General features: G+C 39.6%; 1 protein-coding gene across 3 annotated transcripts in view; it reads left to right on the forward strand.

Annotated features, from left to right (window-relative positions):
- The window catches only part of LOC134529260 (uncharacterized), a 141044-nt gene that overhangs the window by 105579 nt on the left and 13634 nt on the right, over nucleotides 1–21831 (forward strand). For 2 of the 3 annotated variants that reach the window (XM_063363160.1, XM_063363159.1), the window contains exon 3: nucleotides 9493–14228. In XM_063363160.1, coding sequence (XP_063219230.1) covers nucleotides 9708–11624 — 1917 coding nt within the window. In that variant the 5' untranslated portion in view covers nucleotides 9493–9707 and the 3' untranslated portion in view covers nucleotides 11625–14228. Of the gene's footprint in view, nucleotides 1–9492; nucleotides 14229–21831 lie in introns of those variants that run through there. The other variant, XR_010074515.1, reaches the window with a different exon arrangement.

Genomic DNA, 21831 nt, shown 5'->3' on the forward strand with positions numbered 1-21831 from the left:
CTGAACCACCAGGACATTTGGTAGGTAATGAATTCCCAGAAATTGGGTAATTTGGGGGGGGGGGGGGATACAAAACCTGCTTTCGCCCAATAAATGTGATATATTTGTGGGCACTGCCACTGAGGATCCCCTTAGGAGCATAGAGAAGTATTAATTGACATTAATTACACTAAGAAATATAATTTGGATCAGTCATTGTGAATGCTGTCAACAAAGTCTTGCATTAAGGCATAATTTAGCTTGTTGCAAATACTTGTTTAGAGTGAGTCATTTTAGTAGCTGTGCTCCCGTTATTTATATTCACAGGCAGAGATGCTAACATATTAAGCAGAAATTTGTTTCTGAAAGTGTCCTTACTTAATCCATGCTTTATATAAATCCACTTATATGCTCCTGAAAAATCAGCCATTATCTGTTACAAACTTAGATGTGTAAAAGACAAGTTTTTTCCCAACAATTTCTGTACCCACTACATGCCAAATTATTAATCCTGACATTCTTAATTTTTGCATGTCTTGAAAATATTGCAATTGTGAAACATTTAAGTTGGGGATTGCACGATTATAACCTAAAAGTTGCAGCACTATTGTAAGAAATACATTACAAACATCAATAAAAATAAACATTGGTTAGGCTTGTACATCTACATTTTAACTGATGATAGAGGCTATTATGTTTAAACTAGTTTACAATAAACTATATATAAAATTTTTATCTTTAAATAGAAAATATTTGTGTTAAATTATAAAAGTCGGCTGCAATACTGTGTATCTATAAATAAGTAACATGTACTGTCGTTTACCATTTTTCAAATTTATTTTGTCCTTGCGTTTACATACATGTACTTAAATTTTGGCTAAATCCTCATTTTTGGGGAAACTATAATATTTTATGTTCTTTCCTTTTGTATTTTTATTTTCATTGCAACAACCATATACGGCACAACTCGGCATTTTTTTCTCGTCAAACATTCAAATGTCCGTTACATTACATGCTAATCGCGCGCCAATATCGTCTGCAGTCCCTCCAACGTGACGTAGATGCGCAGAACGGAAAAAAAATGTCCACGGATGAAGCAGGCCTGTATATTTAGGCCATGAAATTGCCATTTGCGGTTTTCGGTTTGCGGTTTGCGGTTTGCGGTTTGTAGTTGGCAGTTTGCAGTTTGAGTTAGCAGTTTGCAGTTCGTAGTTCGCAGTTCGCAAACTGCCGCTTACGGTTTTCAGTTTGCGGTTTGCAGTTGCAGTTTGCAGATTGCATTTTGCATTTCGCTGTTTCAATTTGCAAATCTTTGTTTGTGGTTTGTGGTTCGCTGTTTGCAGTTCACAGTTTGCAGTACACAGTTTGCTTTTCGCAATTGGCAGTTTGCAGTTCCCAGTTTCAGTCGCAGTTTGAAGTTCGCAGTTCGCAAATCGCAAATTGCCGTTTGCGGATTTCGGTGTTCGGTTTGCGGTTTTTGGTTTGTGGTTTTCGGATTGCCGTTTGCAGTTCGCATTTGCAGTTCGTAGTTTGCTGTTTGCAGTTTTTCATTTCGCAGTTTGCATTTTGCAGTTCGCCAATACGCATTTGGCGGTTTTGTGGTTTGCAATTTGTAGTTTTACAGTTTGCGGTTTGCAGCTCTTAGTTCGCTGTTCGCAGTTCGCAGTTCGCATGTTACAGTCATCAGTTTGTAGTTCGCAGGTTGCAGTTCGCATGTTATGGTCATCAGTTTGTAGTTAACAGGTTGCAGTTCGCAGTTTGCAGTTAGGAGTTTACAGTTTGCAGTTTGCAGTTCGCAGTTTGCATTTTGCAGTTTTACAGTTGCGATTTGTAGCTCGTAGTTCGCAGTTCGCAGTTTGCACTACGCAATTTGTAGTTCGCAGTTCGCAGGTAATTGTCAGCAGTTTGTAGTTCGCTGTTTGCATTTAGCAGTTTGCAGATGGCAGTTCGAATTTTTCCGTACGCAGTTTGCTGTTTGAAGTATGTGGTTTGCGAATTCGGTTTGCAGTTAGCACTGTGATGTTCGCAGTTCGCAGTTTGCAAATTGCCGTTTGCGATTTGCGGATTGGGGTTTGCAGTTCGCTGTTTGCTGTATAAAGCTTGTGGTATGTGGATTGTGGGTTGTGGTTTGCCGTTCGCAGTTTGCAGTTGGCAGTTCAGAGTTTGCTATTCGCAGTTTGTAGGTTTCGCATTTCGCAGTTTGCAGTTCGCAGTAGCAGTGTGCAGTTCGCATTTTGCAGTACGCACATTGGTGTTTGCTGTTTGCAGTTCGCAGTTTATAGTACGTAGTTTGCAGTTCGCTGTTTGCCTTACACAGTTTGCAGTTTGCAAATCGCCGTTTGCAGGTTGCGGTTGGTTGTTTGCGTGTTGCAGTTCGCAATTTGCTGTTTGAATTTTGTGCTTTGCGGATTGCGGCTTGCGGTTTAGCATTTGCAGTTTACAGTTAGCAGTTTGCTGTTTGAAGTTTGTGGTTTGCGGATTTGGTTTGAGGTTTACGTATCGAGTTTGCAGTTCGCATTTGCAGTTCGTAGTTTGCTGTTTGCAGTTCGTATTTGTAGTTCGCAGTTTGCAGTTTGCAGTTCGCAGTTCGCAGTTCTCAAACTGTCGTTCACGTTTTTCGGTTTGCGGTTTGTGGATTGCGGTTTGCAGTTGCATTTTGCAGTTCGCATTTTGCATTTCGCTTTTCGCAATTCGCAAATCTTTGTTTCCTGTTTTGTGGTTTGCGGTTCGCTATTTGCAGTTCCCAGTTTGCAGTTCGCAATTTGCAGTTCGCAGTTCGCAAACCGCTAAATTCGTAGTTTTCAGTTTGCGGTTTGCAATTATAATTTTTACGATTGCATTTGTAGCTCGTAGTTCGCAGTTCGCAATTCGCAGTTTGCACTTCCCAGTTTGCAGTACGCAGTTAGAGGTTTACGGTTTTGTGGTTTGAGGTTTGCGGCTAGCAGTTCGCATTTGAATTTCGCAGTTTGCAGTTTGCAGTTCGCAGTTTGCTGTTTAAAGATTGTGGTTTGAGAATGGCGTTTTGCGGTTTAGGTTCGCATTTGCACTACGCAGTTTGCAGTTTGCAGTTTGAAGTTCGCAGTTTGCAAATTGACGTTTGTGGTTTGCGGTTGGCAGTTTGCGGTTTGTGATTGGCAGTTTACAGATTGCTGTTCGCAGTTTGCAGTTGGAAGTTTGAGGTTTGCATTTTACAGTTGGCAGTTAGCAACTTGCAGGTTACAGTTTGCAGTTAGCCGTTTGAAGTTCGCAGAGTGCAGTTCGTAGTTTGCAGATAGCAGTTCGCATTTTGCAGTTTGCAGTTCGTATTTCGCAGTTCGCATTTCGCATTTCGCAGATCGTAGTTCTTAGTTTGCAGTTTGCAGTTCGCAATTAGCTGTTTGAATTTGGTGCTTTGCGAATTGCGACTTGCGGTTCGCATTTGCAGTTTACAGTTAGCAGATTGCTGTTTGAAGTTTGTGGTTTGCGGATATCGGGTTGCGGTTTACGGATCGCAGTTTGCAGTTCGCAGTTAGCACCACGCAGTACGTAGTTAGCAGTTTGCAGTTCGTATTTGCAGTTCGCAGTTTGGAGTTCGCTGTTTGCAGTTCGCTGTTTGCAGTTTGCAGTTCGCTTTTTGCAGTTCGCAAATTGCATTTGGAAATTTGCAGGTAGCATTTTACATTTCGCTGTTCGCAAATTGCAAATCTTAGTTTCATTTTCTGTGGTTTGCGGTTCGCAGTTTGCAGTTTCCAGTTTGCAGTTCGCAATTTTTTAGTTTGCAGTTCCCAGTTCGCAGTTTGCAGTTCGCAATTCGCAGACCGCTAATTCGCAGTTTTCAGTTTGCGGTTTGCAATTAGCAGTTTTACGATTGCATTTGTAGCTCGTAGTTCGCAGTTCGCAGTTCGCAGTTTGCACTACCCAGTTTGCAGTACGCAGTTTGCGGTTTATGGTTTTGTGGTTTGCGGTTTGCGGCTAGCAGTTCGCATTTGAAGTTCGCAGTTTGCAGTTTGCAATTCGCAGTTTGTTGTTTTAAGATTGTGGTTTGAGAATTGCGTTTTGCGTTTTAAGGTTCGCAAATGCACTACGCAGTTTGCAGTTTGAAGTTCGCAGTTTGCAAATTGACGTTTGTGGTTTGCGGTTGGCAGTTTGCGGTTTGTGATTGGCAGTTTGCAGATTGCTGTTCGCAGTTTGCAGTTGGTAGTTTGAGGTTTGCATTTTACAGTTAACAGTTAGCAATTAGCAGTTTGCAGTTCGCAGTTTCAGTCGCATTTTGAAGTTTGCAGTTTGCAAATCGCAAATTGCAGTTTGCGGATTTCGGTGTTCGGTTTCGGTTTTTGGTTTGTGGTTTTCGGATTGCCGTTTGCAGTTCGCATTTGCAGTTCGTAGTTTGCTGTTTGCAGTTTTTCAGTTCGCAGTTTGCATTTTGCAGTTCGCAAATACGCATTTGGCGGTTTTGTGGTTTGCAATTTCTAGGTTTGCAGTTTGTGGTTTGCAGCTCTTAGTTCGCTGTTCGCATTTTGCAGTTCGCATGTTACAGTTATCAGTTTGTAGTTCGCAGGTTGCAGTTCGCATGTTATGGTCATCAGTTTGTAGTTAACAGGTTGCAGTTCGCAGTTTGCTGTTAGGAGTTTACAGTTTTTTAGTTTGCAGTCCGCAGTTTGCATTTTGAAGTTTTACAGTTGCGGTTTGTAGCTCGTAGTTCGCAGTTCGCAGTTTGCTGTTTGCAGTTTTTCAGTTCGCAGTTTGCATTTTGCAGTTCGCAAATACGCATTTGGCGGTTTTGTGGTTTGCAATTTCTAGGTTTGCAGTTTGTGGTTTGCAGCTCTTAGTTCGCTGTTCGCATTTTGCAGTTCGCATGTTACAGTTATCAGTTTGTAGTTCGCAGGTTGCAGTTCGCATGTTATGGTCATCAGTTTGTAGTTAACAGGTTGCAGTTCGCAGTTTGCTGTTAGGAGTTTACAGTTTGCAGTTTGCAGTCCGCAGTTTGCATTTTGAAGTTTTACAGTTGCGGTTTATAGCTCGTAGTTCGCAGTTCGCAGTTTGCACTACGCAATTTGTAGTTCGCAGTTCGCAGGTAATTGTCAGCAGTTTGTAGTTCGCTGTTTGCATTTAGCAGTTTGCAGTTGGCAGTTCGAATTTTTCCTTACGCAGTTTGCTGTTTGAAGTATGTGGTTTGCGAATTCGGTTTGCAGTTAGCACTGTGATGTTCGCAGTTCGCAGTTTGCAAATTGCCGTTTGCGATTTGCGGATTAGGGTTTGCAGTTAGCAGTTTTAATTTTGTAATTCAAAGTTTGCAGTTTGCAGTTCGCTGTTTGCTGTATAAAGCTTGTGGTATGTGGATTGTGGGTTGTGGTTTGCAGTTCGCGGTTTGCAGTTCGCGGTTTCCAGTTGGCAGTTCAGAGTTTGCTATTCGCAGTTTGTAGGTTTCGCATTTCGCAGTAGCAGTTTGCAGTTCGCATTTTGCAGTACGCACATTGGTGTTTGCTGTTTGCAGTTCGCAGTTTATAGTATGTAGTTTCCAGTTCGCTGTTTTAATTACACAGTTTGCAGTTTGCAAATCGCCGTTTGCAGGTTGCGGTTGGTTGTTTGCGTGTTGCAGTTCGCAATTTGCTGTTTGAATTTTGTGCTTTGCGGATTGCGGCTTGCGGTTTAGCATTTGCAGTTTACAGTTAGCAGTTTGCTGTTTGAAGTTTGTGGGTTGCGGATTTGGTTTGAGGTTTATGTATCGAGTTTGCAGTTCGCATTTGCAGTTCGTAGTTTGCTGTTTGCAGTTTTTCAGTTCGCAGTATGCAGTTCGCATTTTGCAAATACGCATTTGGCGGTTTTGTGGTTTGCAATTTGTAGTTTTACAGTTTGCGGTTTGCAGCTCGTTGTTCGCTGTTCGCAGTTTGCATGTTACAGTCATCAGTTTGTAGTTCGCAGGTTGCATTTCGCAGTTTGCAGTTGGCAGTTCGAATTTTTCCGTACGCAGTTTGCTGTTTGAAGTTTGTGGTTTGCAGATATCGGTTTGAGTTTTACGTATCGCAGTTTGCAGTTCGCAGTTACCACCACGCAGTACGTAGTTAGCTGTTTGCAGTTCGCATTTGTAGTTCGCAGTTTGCAGTTTGCAGTTTGCAGTTCGCATTTTGAAGTTAGCATTTCGCAGTTCGCAAACTGCTGTTTACGTTTTTCGGTTTGTGGTTTGTGGATTGCGGTTTGCAGTTGCAGTTTGCAGTTCGCATTTTGCATTTCGCATTTCGCAGTTTGCAGTTCGCAGTAGCAGTTTGCAGTTCGCATTTTGCAGTACGCAGATTGGTGTTTGCTGTTTGCAGTTCGCAGTTTTTTGTTTGCTGTTTGCAGTTTCTATTTCGTAGTTTGCAGTTAGCTGTTTGCATTTCACAGTTCGCAGTTTGCAAATCGCCGTTTGCAGTTAAGCTGTTGGTTGTTTGCATGTTGCAGTTCGCAATTTGCTGTTTGAATTTTGTGCTTTGCGGATTGCGGCTTGTGGTTTCGCATTTGCAGTTTACAGTTAGCAGATTGCTGTTTGAAGTTTGTGGTTTGCGGATATCGGGTTGCGGTTTACGGATCGCAGTTTGCAGTTCGCAGTTAGCACCACGCAGTACGTAGTACACCCAGTATGGAGAACAAAGAAGTAACTAATATATTACAAGCTAGATATAAAAATCATGTTGATTTTGATGTATCGAAATTAAACATTAATCCAGAGTTACCAGAGGAACAAAAATACAGACTAGTAGAGTTGTTGTATAAATATCAAAATGTTTTCAGTTGGGACCCCAGCCAGATAGGGAGAACAAAAGAGGAAGTAGTTTTTCTGGATACAGGGGACAGCACACCCATATCATCTGTACCTTATCGAGTTTCTCCTGGGGAACGGGAAATTATTCATAACATAGTACAAGAACACATTAAGAATGGGATTGTGAGACCCTGTGACACGAGTTGGTGTTCACCAGTTGTTCTTGTTAGAAAAAAAGACAACGATTATAGGATGTGTGTGGACTACCATCGTTTAAATACTATTCTTAAGGAAAATAAATACCCCCTTCCTTGAATAGATGATTTCTTAAGTCACTTGACTGGTGCTATGTATTTTACTCACTTGGATATGAATTCAAGATACCACCAACTGAGAGTAGCTGAACAGGATCAGGAAAAAACTGCATTTGTTACCACCGATGGTACTTTTTGTTTTGAAACCCTTCCTTTTGGTTTGAAAACCGCTCCGTCAATTTTTCAGAGATACATGGATAAGACTTTGGCAGGGTTAAAGTGGGGTTCATGCTTAGTCTATTTGTATGACATTCTAGTAGTGGGTAGTACGTTTAATCAACATCTTGACCGATTAGAACAAGTTTTGAAAATGATGCAAAATGCTAATTTAACCTTGAAACCGTCGAAATGTACCTTCGGTTATATTGAAACCGATGTGTTGGGACATTTGGTTAACCACGAAGAGATTAGGCCCCAGCCCGATAAAGTAGTAGCAGTGAAAAAATTTCCTTCACCTAAGGACCAATGAGGGGTGTGAAGCTTTTTAGGCCTACCTTCTTTCTATCGTAAGTTTATAGCAAATTTCTCTCAGATTGCAAAACCCTTGTCGACATTGCTAAAGAAAAATGAAAAGTTTATCTGGACTGACAAGCAAGAACAAGCATTCCAAATCTTGAAAGAAAAGCTGATTTCTTCCCCCGTGTTAGCTCACTTCCAGGAAAACCAGCACATTGAAATACATACAGATGCTAGTACATTAGGGATAGGAGCCACATTGTTACAAAGAATTTATGGAAAATTACAACCTATTGCCTATGCCAGTCGAACTCTCACTTCAGCAGAGACTAGATATCCTATAACTCACCTTGAATGTTTAGCCTTGATTTATGCTTTAGACCAGTTTCGGCCTTACTTTTACCTGAAGCCATTTAAAATTGTAACCGATCATCATAGCCTGTGTTATTTGGATCGTTTGAAATTTAATGCTCATAGCACAGGAGGGTAACCAGGTGGGCATTGAAATTGATGGAGTATGAGTACACTGTATGTTATAGTAGTGGGAAAACTCATGTACATGTAGACAGTTTGAGTATAAATGCTGTCAACACAGGGACAGCCCTTGACGAAGAAAAATCCCTTGAGTTAACCTGTTTTTGTGATTCATGATGTGGATTTAGCTAAGTTGCAGTATTCTGATGTGAGTCTAAGACCTTTAATTTCTGAGTTGACTCAACCGTCAGGAATCGATAACAAGTTAAGCCGGCAAGCGAAAAATTTCTCTTTGTTAAATGGTGTTTTGTACAAAAATAACTCTAACCCAGGTGGTAGGGACAAGCTATTAGTAGTCCCAGAAAGCTTAAAGGCTGAAATTTTGAGGGAAAGTCACGAAAATCCCACTTTTGGTGGTCACTTAGGAGTAGTTCGTACCACAGACAAAATTATACGTCGTTATTATTGGACCAATATGCTAAAAGAGATTCAGGCCTATGTGAGGAGTTGTAGGGGATGTCAGGGGAAAAAGGGAGTTCCTCAAAAGAAAGCAGGGTTATTAGAACCATTACCTATCTGTGAACCTTTCGAACGTATTGGTGTCGATATTTTAGGCCCTTTTCCAAAAACCATGTCAGGAAACAAATACATTCTTGTGGCTATTGATTACGGTACTCGATGGGCTGAGACTAAAGCCACCCCCACTAGTAACGCCAATGACGTAGCTAAATTTTTACTAGAAAATTTAATTTGTCGCCATTCGGTACCATGTTCCATATTGACAGATAGAGGAAAAGTTTTTACTTCCAAATTCGTTAATGAATTACTTATGTTAATGGATGTAGAAAGTTTGAAAACCTCAGGATACAAGCCAAACACAAATGGATTATGTGAAAGATTAAATGGAACAATAGCAATGATGCTATCTCAGTATGTGGCATTCTCACAACGTAATTGGGATTAATATGTACCCTTGGTCACTTTGGCATACAACACGGCGAGGCAGGAAACATTAAAATTTAGCCCATTTGTGCTCATGTATGGTAGAGAACCTGTATTACCCTCAGATGTTCAATTAAGTCAGCTTGTAGAAGATGACAGCCTTCTATTGCGTACTCGTTGGAAGGAGATCCTGCGACAGTCCAGAGAGAATTTAAAAAGACAACAGGGTATCGATAAATAAAGGTATGACCGCAGACGACGAGCGGTGACCTATAAGATAGGACAGGAGGTTATGGTGTACACACCTGTTCGGAAAAAGGGTTTGTCAGAGAAGCTATTGCATAAATGGTTCGATCCTTATGTTGTGGTGGACCAATTGTCTAATAACCTGTACAGGTTAAAGAAGACGAGTCGAGGCAGAGATCTTTACGAAGTTACAAACGTAGAGAGAATGAAATTTTTTTACACTGTATAAGTTATGATAAGTTATGTAATAGAGATTTTTTTTAGTTGTGGATAACCAAATAAAACAAAGAGAGAGAAAAAAACTGGAGAGTTTTGTAACACCTCAAAAAAAATCGAGCCTGTCTAATATTTAGTTTTGTATAGAATTTTTATAGAGTCATAAGGCGTGATCATCTTCCATCCTGACGATGAAGATGCTACACATCGTCCTGGTGCTCCTGTAGCTGGGAAGCAGCCGACAACATCGACCACTACCTGAAGGAGCAGTGGGAGTGGTTGCGGGAGCTAATTTCGAGCCGATACCTCAGGTAACATTGTACACTTCATCGGTACCAGTAAATTTTAAGGTTGCTTAGCCAATGCAATTAGATGACATTCAGGATAGTATCAAAGAAATCACTTCTTGTCCCTCCAATAGTTCAAGTGAATGGTGTGTTATTTTCAAAGAATTAAAACATAGCTTAATTTATACTGACATGCTAATTAATAAGGTAAATGAAGCAGCAGGGGATGACGTATTGGATTTTCAGTCTCAAGTTAGGGAAAAACGAGGATTAAATTGTATTGGAGAGTTTTTTCATTTGTGTTGTGACATTGCCGTCAATAGTCAATTGAATAATCTTTTTATAAATGAACAACAAATGTTCGAACACATAAACAAGATGGAATCACACATTTTAAACACTCATGAGGCACTGGCAAATATGAGCAACACTATTTTTGTTATAAACGAGGGAATGACCGGAATTCTAAAAAGAGTACAATCAAAATTCACAAATCTGTCTAATTACTTAAAAGACCTCCGAGAGACTATGATGACTAAGTTTTCAGAAATGGTTCAAGACATAGGACATTCATTCCAGTTTCAGGTACTGTTGGCCTCTCAATTAGCCAAACAAGCGCATACATTTACAAGATTAGAGATTCTGGATATTTGCCGGTCAAATAAGATACCTGCCATTGTAGTAACACCAGCTCAGTTGAAGGAGAAATTAAATATGCTAAATATAATTCTTAATAGGGATGGTTATGCCTTGTCCTTAAGTGTGTCAGAAGTTCAGAAATACTTTAATTTACCCATTTGTAAGTGTCAAGTTCACAAGGAAAATTTATACCTTCAAATTAAAGTACCCATTGTTAAACTAAATTCCAAATGGAGATTGTTTCAGTTCGTTGCAGTCCCATTTCAGTGGAAGAACTCAACTTGTCATTTGGATCATGCTCCAAATTTTCTGGCAGTGGATGGAGACCATCTAATCACTATTCAGGGTAGAAATTTATTGGATTGTAGACCAATTGAAGATAAATTGTGTTTTGTTCCCAGGTTCTCCGGAGACACCCTAGGTAGTGTTTTGTGTCCAAAGGCTCTTTTTCAGGGGATTACCGTTGAAAACCTTAGTACAACATGTGCTTTTCGATGCCATTCCGGAAACCAACTGATGATCACCCAGGCGGGACTAGAGCGGTACTTCCTAACAAACCCTTCAGGAAAATTAGACTTGCAATGCATGAAACATAACAATGAATCTTTATTTTTAGGAAGTGGAGACATCCTCGGAGCTATAGATATAGAAGTACCTTGTGATTGTCGTTTGTATTTAAACCAAGAACTTAAAATTAACGAGTTGTATCCATGTGATTCTTTAAAGAAATCTAAATTTCAATTAGTACATGTAATACCAGCTGCTTGGACGAAGTTACGCAAATTGAAAATTTTCCCTCATCCTACGTCAACACATACAGTTTTTCCATCTTTAATGGATTGTTTAGATGAAAATTGGCCAACCTTAATACCACATTTAAATTTTTCTTTGTCAAAGTTTGAAACCCCTTTATACCCGATTCATTTAAGAGAACAAGAAAACGTATCTAGATTTGTTATGAAAAACTTGCAGAGTATTGCGCTTTCCATTTTAAGTAGTGTATTATTATTAATTATTATTAAAAATCCCTATCTAGTAGGTATTGGAACGCTACCAAGAGTATCCGCCTTGGACAATGTTACTACTCTTGGCATAGAAATAAGTGTAACTGTAATTACTATATTGGTAATATTTGGAATGTTGTTATTTCTGTTACTAAACTATCTGAGAAATCGGAAACCCCTCAGTATGTCTGTAGAAATGTCGACTACAGTAAAAAATTCTGTTCCTTTTACCAGTGGAAAGGTAGAATTAAAAGACATACTAGCCAGAGATAATGGTTGTGTAGCTAAGTTATCCAGTGAAACTGGTGAGGAATTGAAAGTAACCATTTCTGTTTGTGATGATCAGTAGTAAATGAATTTTGTTCAATGTAAAGCTTTACTTATGATTAGAGAATTAGAATTTGACTAATGTTTATGTGAAGGGGCATGCGCCCATATATAATTTTTATAGAACCAAATAACGATGGAGGGAGAATACCATGTTCAATAAGGGGAATTATGACGTCAGGACTAATCATTGAGAATGTGGGTGGGATCCTTTCCGTATTCCCATTTTCCACCATAAAACCCCCACCCCCCTTGTTTTTTTTATTCAAGAAGTGACATTGATAGTTATTGTCAATAGAAGAAAATAACTTTTGAGGCGGACTTGTTAAGTGCAATTTCGAAAGGAGTGCTGTGGTGCAGCTCTATCCAGAATACTTGTCCCTTCTCAAGTTTGGAGAAGGCGCGTCGTTAAGGGTCAGCCAGATACCACGTGGGCCAGTTGGGAGAAGAGGACCTTCATCTACCCATTGCTGCGGGATGGTGCCCATATCGTCGAATCGTGTGGTGAAGCACGGTTACCAGGAGTATCAGCGGTTTGGGAGTGGCCATGTCAAAGGACAGTGATTACACATCGCGGTAGGGTGTGGCCCCCCCTAACAACAAATTTATCTAGAAGACTAGAATTATACGTAGTTAAGGACTGCTGACCTGACTTTCAAAACAAAGTGTATAGCAAGACAATGCCAGTGTAATTATAAACTTTTAACCTACATGTGGACACATTCAAGTTTTTGTTGTTAATTTTCCTATTAGGTACCTTACCTTATCCTTTATCTACGAAATGTGGGGGTAGGCTTTTCATGATGTTAAATATTGCAGATGAGTTAAGAGTTTGGTTTTTGAATAGTTACTTGTTTTAAGTATCTTTAACAGTTCTTTTTGTGTTGGTACCTGGTATGACCCTCCTTGGTTAGTTGTGTTGATCTCATGAATAATTCTTGATAAACACATGAAAATACATCATTAATTTAAATAAGATAATTTAATTGTTCGATTTGTTCACTATTATTTTGATATTTGAGAGTATTTTTTGAGTTGTTTGTAATTGTATGACTCCTGATGCTGCTCATGTATTTTGTGTAGGAATGGTGTTGTGTACCGTGGATGACGAGCAGTTGGGACGAACGACATCGGGATGGACCGGCTGGGAGAGGCATAAGTTGGAGTGGGGTGTGATTCTGCAGCTCACAGTTCCACTTGCTGTTCCTGTCTCTGCCCTGAGTTGGTTCATCTCTTCGCCGTACCCATCCTGGCTGCTTGCTGTCCCAAGCAGTGCTAACATGTGAAATTTTGTAGAACACACTTGTCCTCCGAGAGGAAATTGTCAATAAGTGCTAGTAGAACTTAGAGTTGGTATTTATACATAAACAGCAACCACTGTAATCACTAAATTTAATTTATAACTGTAAAAAGATCACATAAAAATTATAGTAACAAATTTTTTTTTAAAGGAAACTTAAGTATTCCCCAAGCATTGTTGTAAGCTTGTGGGGCACAAGCTCCTGCCATCCGGGGTAATGTCACGTGGCTCAAAATTATCATTAATTTATTTAATTATTTTATTTGTTGGAAATACAATTTTAAATTCTTTTCTCTAGTTCGGGAATTGGTTTCCCTCACGATAAGATGGTGTAACACCTTTGTTTGATTTGGGTCTCCGCGGGGCTGGAAGAGTGCGAGTCTTGCACATCTTTGTCTGGGAACACAGGCATGACCGCGTTTCAGCCAGGCCAGCTGACACGTTGTTTGCTGCAGTTCCAGAGAAACGCGGCACAGACTTGTTTATCGTTTCTTTTGAGGCCAGCTGGGAACGAGGTTGTGCGCACGCGCCGTGCACAGGGTGAGTGTCGCAACCTGGTGGCCGGTTTTCTGACTACGTGGACAACCCGGCGCGGCCGAGAGCGCGGCCGGCTTGTTGTAATAACTTTACGTCTTTGGAAAACACAGGAAAACTTCCCGTCAGAATGTTTTCCCCGTAGGGGTTTTGCGGCCAAGCAAATGGCTTAAAAGAGATGAATGTTTTCGCGGGGCTGTAATCCTGTGGAAGGCTGTTATGCGCTGCCCGGCCGTGCGGCGACGTGGTAATGGTTAGATGAGTGCAATCGAAATGGCGTCTGAGTGATGCCGGACTCTTAGCCTTCCGCACCTTCATGTTTCTTCGTTGTTAACTTTAAAATTCTCGTTTGGTGTATTATTTGCTCTCTTAAATAATTTGTTTTAAAAACTTGGTGTTATTAATGTGTAATGAGTTGAGCACTACTGTTTCCTTTTTATTTTCAAGTATAAACTCGGTAATTTGTTTGTATCACGATCCTTGTCTTTTCATGTTTATGATGACGTTATAGACTTAAACTAAATAATTTGTAAAATCTGTTTCGAAGTAGTGAATGTTCTTTATAATTTTTATAAATGAAGTTGTGGAAGAACTAATGACGTTTGGTATCACTGGGTGGCCTGGGGGAAATGATAAGGATAATGTTAATGTGTTAGTACTAATAATGGAATCTTAATCTGAATGTTAGTATGTTATGTCTGGGTATTTAAGGCTTAAAGCGGACATTGAAGGTGCCACATCATTTGTCAGCTCTATTTAATTGTTATCAATAAATGTTATGTGTTTAATTGTTTTTTGGTTTATCTTATTTTTTTCTCAGTATCCTGATTTTCTATTCTTGTATAAGAATACACCTACTAAGATCAATCCTCAGTGAAACGCTCTATGGCTAGTTAATGTTTTGAGTTTATAATTTATCTGAGCTACATTTTTGAAGAATAGAAAACCCCCCCCCCCCCCTGAAAGTGAGACGTGACAATATTGATGGGACATTAGTGGAAACATTTCAGAAACGTTACCATTTGATGTTGCAGGGAGGTTTCGTTGAAATATTTCACACGGCGGACATTTTGACGTTTCTGAAATATATCCGAGATGTTTCAGGTTGGTTGAGAAATATTTCAAAAATGTTACAATGTTTCAAAAGTTACATTAATGAAACATATCTGTAACATTTTGTGCTGTATGGGATTCAAATACTTTAACTCTCTCATGGCTGTCACTGAGTAGCGAGACTGTAACTAACTCCTTAGATCATTAAATAACTCTATATTTACATTTAATTCACTTGATTATCAAAACAAAATATTAAACATAATATCAAATGAAAGGTCCTTGAATCACTATAGTTCCTGTGCGCGCACTTTTACGGTATTATGCATGAACTCGTTTGCTGTCTGTCTCGAGCAATCACGGCCTAAGTGGGTAATGTTGCACCTCTCGTAAAAAAGCATCCAGAAAAATGTACGTCCACTTCAAAAACTAGTAAGACACGAGCCCACCCTTCGCCTATTCTGGCAACAAGGTGTTTGTGCGTCGACTCCTTACTTTATATGCGTTGACTGGGGCCCCAGCTGGTCGTCCACGCGGGTCGCGGTCGCCGCCACACCTGCGGCCGCCAGCTCTCGCCTGCCCATGTTGCTCTCGTCGTCGCTGGCTCGCAAGTCCAGTCTCACAAGCTCGCGCGCCACAGCTCTGCGCGTCACTCCGCCACGTCATCGTCGTGCACCTTTGACCGTCCTCGGGATTGCTCGGAACACCCAATACTTACTCAATACTTTGCGTCCATTTAGCAAACGATTTCAGTTTCATTTTAGCATCCTAACGAAATTACTTTAACAAAAATGGCCTAAACCAATAAAAATGAATATTTTATACTTAAACAGAAAAATAAATACTTCTTCAAAGAAAATAAACTCACGTAGGCAACACCTAACTAAACAATGAAGAAAGTTGCCGGAACCGGTAACAATGGGCGTGTTAAATAGCTCCAGAGGTAGTGGTCTTGATTAGCCATCTTTAGCCACCACTTCAAGACCCTAGGCAGTCCTGCAGGTGCGGTTGGACCTGGTCGATGTCCGGGCCTGAGGCCCACAGCGCAGTGTCGTCAGCGAAGAGCTGGAAGCGCACGTCCGGCACTGTGGGGATGTCGGTGAAGTACAAACTGTAAAGGAAGGGGCTTAGCCGCGCACCTTGCGGTACTCCACTGGAGGTTGGCCGTGGCCTGGATAGCTTGCCCTCCACCTTGACTCGGAGGGTCCTGTTGGCCAGAAAGATGGACACGAGTAGAGGGTAGCGTGGCGGGAAATGAAGTGAAGTGAGCTTGTAAATGAATCCCTCGTGCCAGACCTTGTCAAATGCCTTTTGAACATCCAGGAGCACGCTTATAATTTGTTTCCGGGCATTGAAAGCACCTGTGGCCGATTCGACTATCTGTGTGAGAGGGCCTGCCGTGGAGTGGGCCTCCCGGAAGAGCAATTGAAGGTCCGGGAGCACCCCGAGGGCGGTGGCACGCACTGACAGCCGACTCAAAATTACCTTTTTGACCAGCTTGCTGAGCGAGGTCAGTAAGCTGATTGTTGGGGGGGGGGGGGGGGCGATTTTGTGGGAAGATTGGGTTTTTGCCTGGTTTTGGCAGTGTAATGATTTGGGCCTCCTTCCAGGTACACGGGAATTAGCCCAGTAAATGAAAGGAAAAAAATGTATAAATTTCGGGAAAAATTAGAGACAAGCTGAACTTTCGGCAGGTGTTAGGACCCAAAAAAGGTGTATTTTCCCAAAAGTCCCCACCACTCCCCTCTGTGCTTCCCACCCTACCCATCCCCTAAACATACGATTTGCAAGCATTTGGATTACCCTTCATATCTCCGTTGTTATTTACTGCAGTAAAATTTTCTATATATTGTTTTATACCTTATATTATTATCTACAATAAAAATATGTATTGTTTTGTTCTACGATTAGCAGTTAACTAGATATTATCTGATGAATGTCAAGTTTTACAATTTTATGTTAAGTTTGTTAAGAAACACTTAAGATAAAAAAGTGTAGAATGATTATTTAACTTTCCAACAGTATTAATTTTTCATAGTTTGGATGACGATAACATGAAGTAGAGGGCCGTAAGTAAACCAAGAACTCACCTCTCGCAACCCGGACTTAAAAGCAATCTGCCGCAAACTATTCAAGCTCGCTTCGCTGGCCTTAAACTTTACTTGTAATTCTTCGTAATTATTCTAAATAAATTATATATCCAATTTTAGTTCAGAATACAGAAACAATGTTGGTTTAATTTTTATATAATTTTTGCCAGTTTTGTTTCGTGTGGGGGGGGGGGGGGAGGCCCTTCAACCTTAACCCACATAGGATCGTTCCATTATCCACCACCTATGGACCCGCCGTGTCCCGAACTGACAACAACTGGCAGCTGTGAACTAAAATACATGACTGCTTATTCACAGTATGTGATAAAGAGCATTCAGTATCATCCACTGCATCACGGACCACCCACCCACCGACCCACTTCAAGCTGTTGTGACATTTACTGAATTAATCACTTCTTTATGTGTATTTTTCATTTCCCAACTTTGCTATTATTTACACATCATGTTATTTAATTTGTATAGACAATTTCTACTTACAACAAAAGTACTTCAATGTATTTTACAAACATATCTAATCATAACGTTTTCGACTCAACGACCTCATACATAATTATTCATTATCAATGGCATCTTCATCTTCATCTATGGCTGTTGCATTGTTACACGAAAGACCATTGCAGTGTTCACACATAGCTGAGCAATGTAAACCTGTCTTTCGACATCCACAATAGTTCCCACATGCATATTTACATGAACATGACACTAAGTGCAACAGATCGTTTGGTGCAAAAGGCTTAGATGTGGTAATTGGCTGTGCGTTTCTCTCGCCTCCAGCTTCTCTTACACACTCCAGTTTCCATCCCCACTCAGAAGGTGGTAAATTATTTCTCAACCATCTCTGGACTTGCAAATAAACCCTTAACATATGTTGCTGACATGCCTCTGTTGTTTGGGGCATTTTAGCCAAATCAAAATTCAACCTTAGATTTGACTTCTTTGTCATCATAGTGAACTTGAAGTATCGTGCTTCATTCAAGCTAGAATATTTGATCATTCCATATAGTTCTAGTACGAATCTTTCTCCGCTGATCAGCAATTGTTCTTTCGATACATTATATTCTGTAAACATCAAAGCACGTTTATTTGCCTAAGATGAAGATTTTAATATTTAAACTGATTTTATCTTGCCTAAACCATAAAAGCAAGATGTCGTATCGCAGCCACTCATTGCATGTGCAAAAAAGAGGGCTTTTCTGATGTCATGTTGTTGTTCAATCAACGTTTTAACATTGTAGAATACTTTGGCTGAATCTTTACCACCTCTTGGTTCACAAAAGTACATATTTACATTCTCGGGAGTTGGGGAAACTAACAGAACCAGTAAATCAGTATCGGAACCAACAATCACCACCTTGGAGAACAGATTTAGTTTTTCCATGACAACCTTCACAATTTCAACATCGGCATCTTCTTCTGAAGTGTAGGTGGCTAAACCCTTTTTATCCATTTCAGAAGCTACTGCCTGTAACAATTTTTTTCTTGTTTCTTCTATTTCCTAAAAAGTTTTCTTTAGGCACCATAAATTTAGTATTTTTGTCGAAGTTTATGTAACATGAAGTTTTTTTTGCAGCTCTTCATGTTTGTTCTCCGTTTTTCGTGGTTGAGTGCTCCGGATATCCATCAAAGATGATAGTGGTATGTTCTCCATTGTTACTTATTACATATTCGCAGTTGTTGTTAATTATATCTCCATATGTGGAATCATTTGGCCAGCTGACATAATGAATTAAAAATCCTCCATCAAGTACAAATATAGTATCAGTTACATCAATATCTCCCTGCATGCCATTTTAAAATATCTTCATTAATGAAGATTTTGTGCCTTTTCGGACTGACACATCATCGAATAGAGATGGTGGCCTAGATGCCAGCTCATATGCAAGGTATTCTTTTAATTTATTTGGACTATCGCAAACACAAAGTATTCTGTTGAAAAGCTGTTGAGGATTAACTGTAACTCTTGCGATCGAACTTTCACCATTTTCGGTTTCGCTTGAGTTTTAACCATGTCCCTTCTCTGCAAATGTAAATCGGCAAAACTCTTTCCTTCGATTTTCCTCATTGCTGCAATACCGATTTCATAAGCCTGATCACAGTTCACGGAGTCGTCACAGTTCACGGAGTCGTCACACACATAGCCACATGATAAAGAGACAAGTTCACCAGATAACTTGGTGAATGGATTGTGATCTCAAAGCCATACAGTGAACTTTTCCCAATCGGTGTGGTCTCTGTTTCTTCTTGATTCTCTAATTTCTACGTGTTGTTCAGTGAATATAATAGCACATCCCAAAAATTCTTCAATGGCCTCTTGTATCTTCAAAAAATGAGGAGTTCCAAACACCCATTTGGACAGTGTGCTTTCAGTTATGCCTCTGCCGTGTGTCAAACCACCTACAGATTTCATTGGGCGCATGAGGCACTGCTCAATACACATATCTGTCCAAGTCCCTGACCAAAATTTGCCACTTCGTCTTACTGTGAACATTCCTCTCTTTGTAAACAATTATAGATCCCTCTCTGTCAGTTTGGAGTCGATGTCCATCATTTGCTGGACATATAAATGTGCAGATTTCGAATAAGGGAGTGTCCTGCAGCATGGAAGAACGGAAGCATTTTCACAGTTGTAGCCAAGTGCATATCCCAATCTCCTGTTCTTTCTGCATAAATGAATTGCAGAATTAGGTTTATACATTTTAAAAGAGTCAGACAAAGTTTTGAAGTCCTGCTTGATGTTTCCATGTTTTTTTATAGAAGTAACTATTTTAGCATGAGCTTCAATAAATTCTGGTTTCTTTACTACATATTCTGGATACATCTCGTGGTTCAGAAGTTGCTCGTGAAACCTCTCCAAGGTGGCGATGCTGTCCTTCAGCTCTTCTCAATGGTCTTTCATTACATTAACAATTGCAGAGGCTGTGAGTGCATATGCTCGGACACATCTAGCATATGAATGACCATTAAGCATGGTCTGCACTGCATTTTACCATACACAGTAGCCCACAAACATTCAAGTCCACTGTCTTCCATTATTTCTCCCACGGAGCCCTTAAATGACATTGAGAGATGAAATCCACCAAGTCTCACAACTATCTTTGAAATTTCACTGTCGCTTTCAGCAGAAGCTACAATATCTGAAGCCTTTAAGAATAAAGGTAGGTCAAAAGTCACTATGCAGTACTGATTTTGTTTTCTGCTCTGTTCAGCAGCAAAACGTAAAGCTGTGAAAATTGTAGACATATTAGTAGCATCCAAATTAATAAATGGAAGAGCCATGACATATTTTGAGTCACATTTTCCCCTTCTGCTGTTAATGAGGTTCATGAAACCATTCCATCCTGGTTGGAAATTCATTCCAGAAAGCCAAATAGAGATTAGAGGAAACATGTTTGCTACTGTGAAGTCTGAATTTTTCAGCTTAGTTTTAATTCGTTGTAGTCTTTCACAGTAATGCTACTAAGTCCGTTGTGGGTTTTTTCTTTTGGTAAGATCGTATCCTAATGCATTCTGGATTAAATGTTCCAGAAGATTTCCTTGCAACCTTTACTTGAGTTTCAACACTAGAATCTGGGGTAATAGTTTGGACCCCGCCCATTGCATGAAACGTGTTCATGCCATCCAGTGTTCAAACAATAACATCAGCATTATCAGAAACATGCTGTATGAAATCATCTTCATTGACATTTGGTGACCCTGAATTTATAAGAGCATTAATGTACACGGAAGCTTCGTAATAGGATGCACAAATACCCATAGAAGATAGCATGTTGATAAGATGCTTAGATCCATATAAACGATGTAGTGTCAGAGCTAAGCCAATGTAAAGTGGTGACAAAAATGATCTGGGTCTTAGAGCTGATAAAAAGCATGGTTTATGACTACACATTTTCTGTCTACCATTTCAAACTCTTAAACATTTTTCTTTTTCGTAACTCTTTGTGTGAAAGCTGCTAATGTATATGGTATTTAATGTTCTTTAATGATGTCAGCTGCAGCCAATACAATCCTAAGTTTTTTTTCAATTTCTAGGTTCCTTTCTTTGTACCAGGTCTCAATAATTTTATGGACAGTATCAGACAAACACACAATGTTCTTTCTACCTGAAACATTAGATACCATAATGCGTTCTTTAAAGTGTTCTATAAGAAGATTTTTCAGGTGTTTGTCGGAATATGTATCTTGTTTCCTTGAATTGCATGCCATTATATCTAGCAACACTTGAACTGAATATTGGCATTCATCACTTTGTTCAATGTAACTGCACAACATTAAAAAAGATTCTTTATCCGTCATCGGTCTGCCTACAAATCCTTCACTTGGGTTTGTCTTTGAATAAGTGTCATGACAGTTTTTATGGTATCTTGCTTCTGGTGCTGCAAGGTCAATTACATTTAAAATGCGTGCTTTCACTTGAACTCCCCATTCATCGCTCCGATCTTCACATCTCTGCAACAAACTATCTATAATTTCTAATGTTGCTACCATACCAACTTTTTTCCTACGATACAAAGCAATCTTAGAATCGACTTTTACCTCTTCCCCACAAAAAATACAATTTTTTTTTAGTCAAAATTCTCGCCTACACTTCGCAAAACAGACGATAATGTTGAAGGAATACATACAGCAGGACTTAGTGATAATGTAGTTGCAGCTTTATTACTTGGTGGTCTCGTATAGTTTTGCCTACACGATTTGTGTACTCGAACACTTGATTTTCCTTTCCAGCTCTCGTTGAGCCCATCCTTTCGTAGAATGCTTGCTTCTGTTATTGTCTTCAACCCTTTTGTGACAACAGCAGTATCTCCTTCCGTATCTTCACCGCATAGAATACAAGTAAACTTAAATATTCATTTCAAAATTTGGTTATTATGAATTCTTGCTATATCATGGTAGGTAGATTGAATCCTGAAACATACGAAGACGTAATTACTCATAACTTAGAAAGTTGTTGATTTACAATTGTCGAATAGTAAAAAGTTACCATAGACTTACAAATGCGCATTTTAATAGTATACTTATTTATTTAAAATGAAAGTTTGGTATTCTGAAGAACCATAAAAACCATACGACAAACAGTCACGATATTGAATTGAATCAGTTTATAATTATATTTTTAAAAAGATTTTACTACAAATCTTACACAAATAAGTAAAAATATCTAAGTTATATGATCTAATAATTTCCTGAACTTCAAAAATAGTGTATTGACACACACATCATTAGGCCTAATG

Source organism: Bacillus rossius, chromosome 2 (assembly GCF_032445375.1).
Source record: "Bacillus rossius redtenbacheri isolate Brsri chromosome 2, Brsri_v3, whole genome shotgun sequence".
Taxonomy (NCBI): domain Eukaryota; kingdom Metazoa; phylum Arthropoda; class Insecta; order Phasmatodea; family Bacillidae; genus Bacillus; species Bacillus rossius.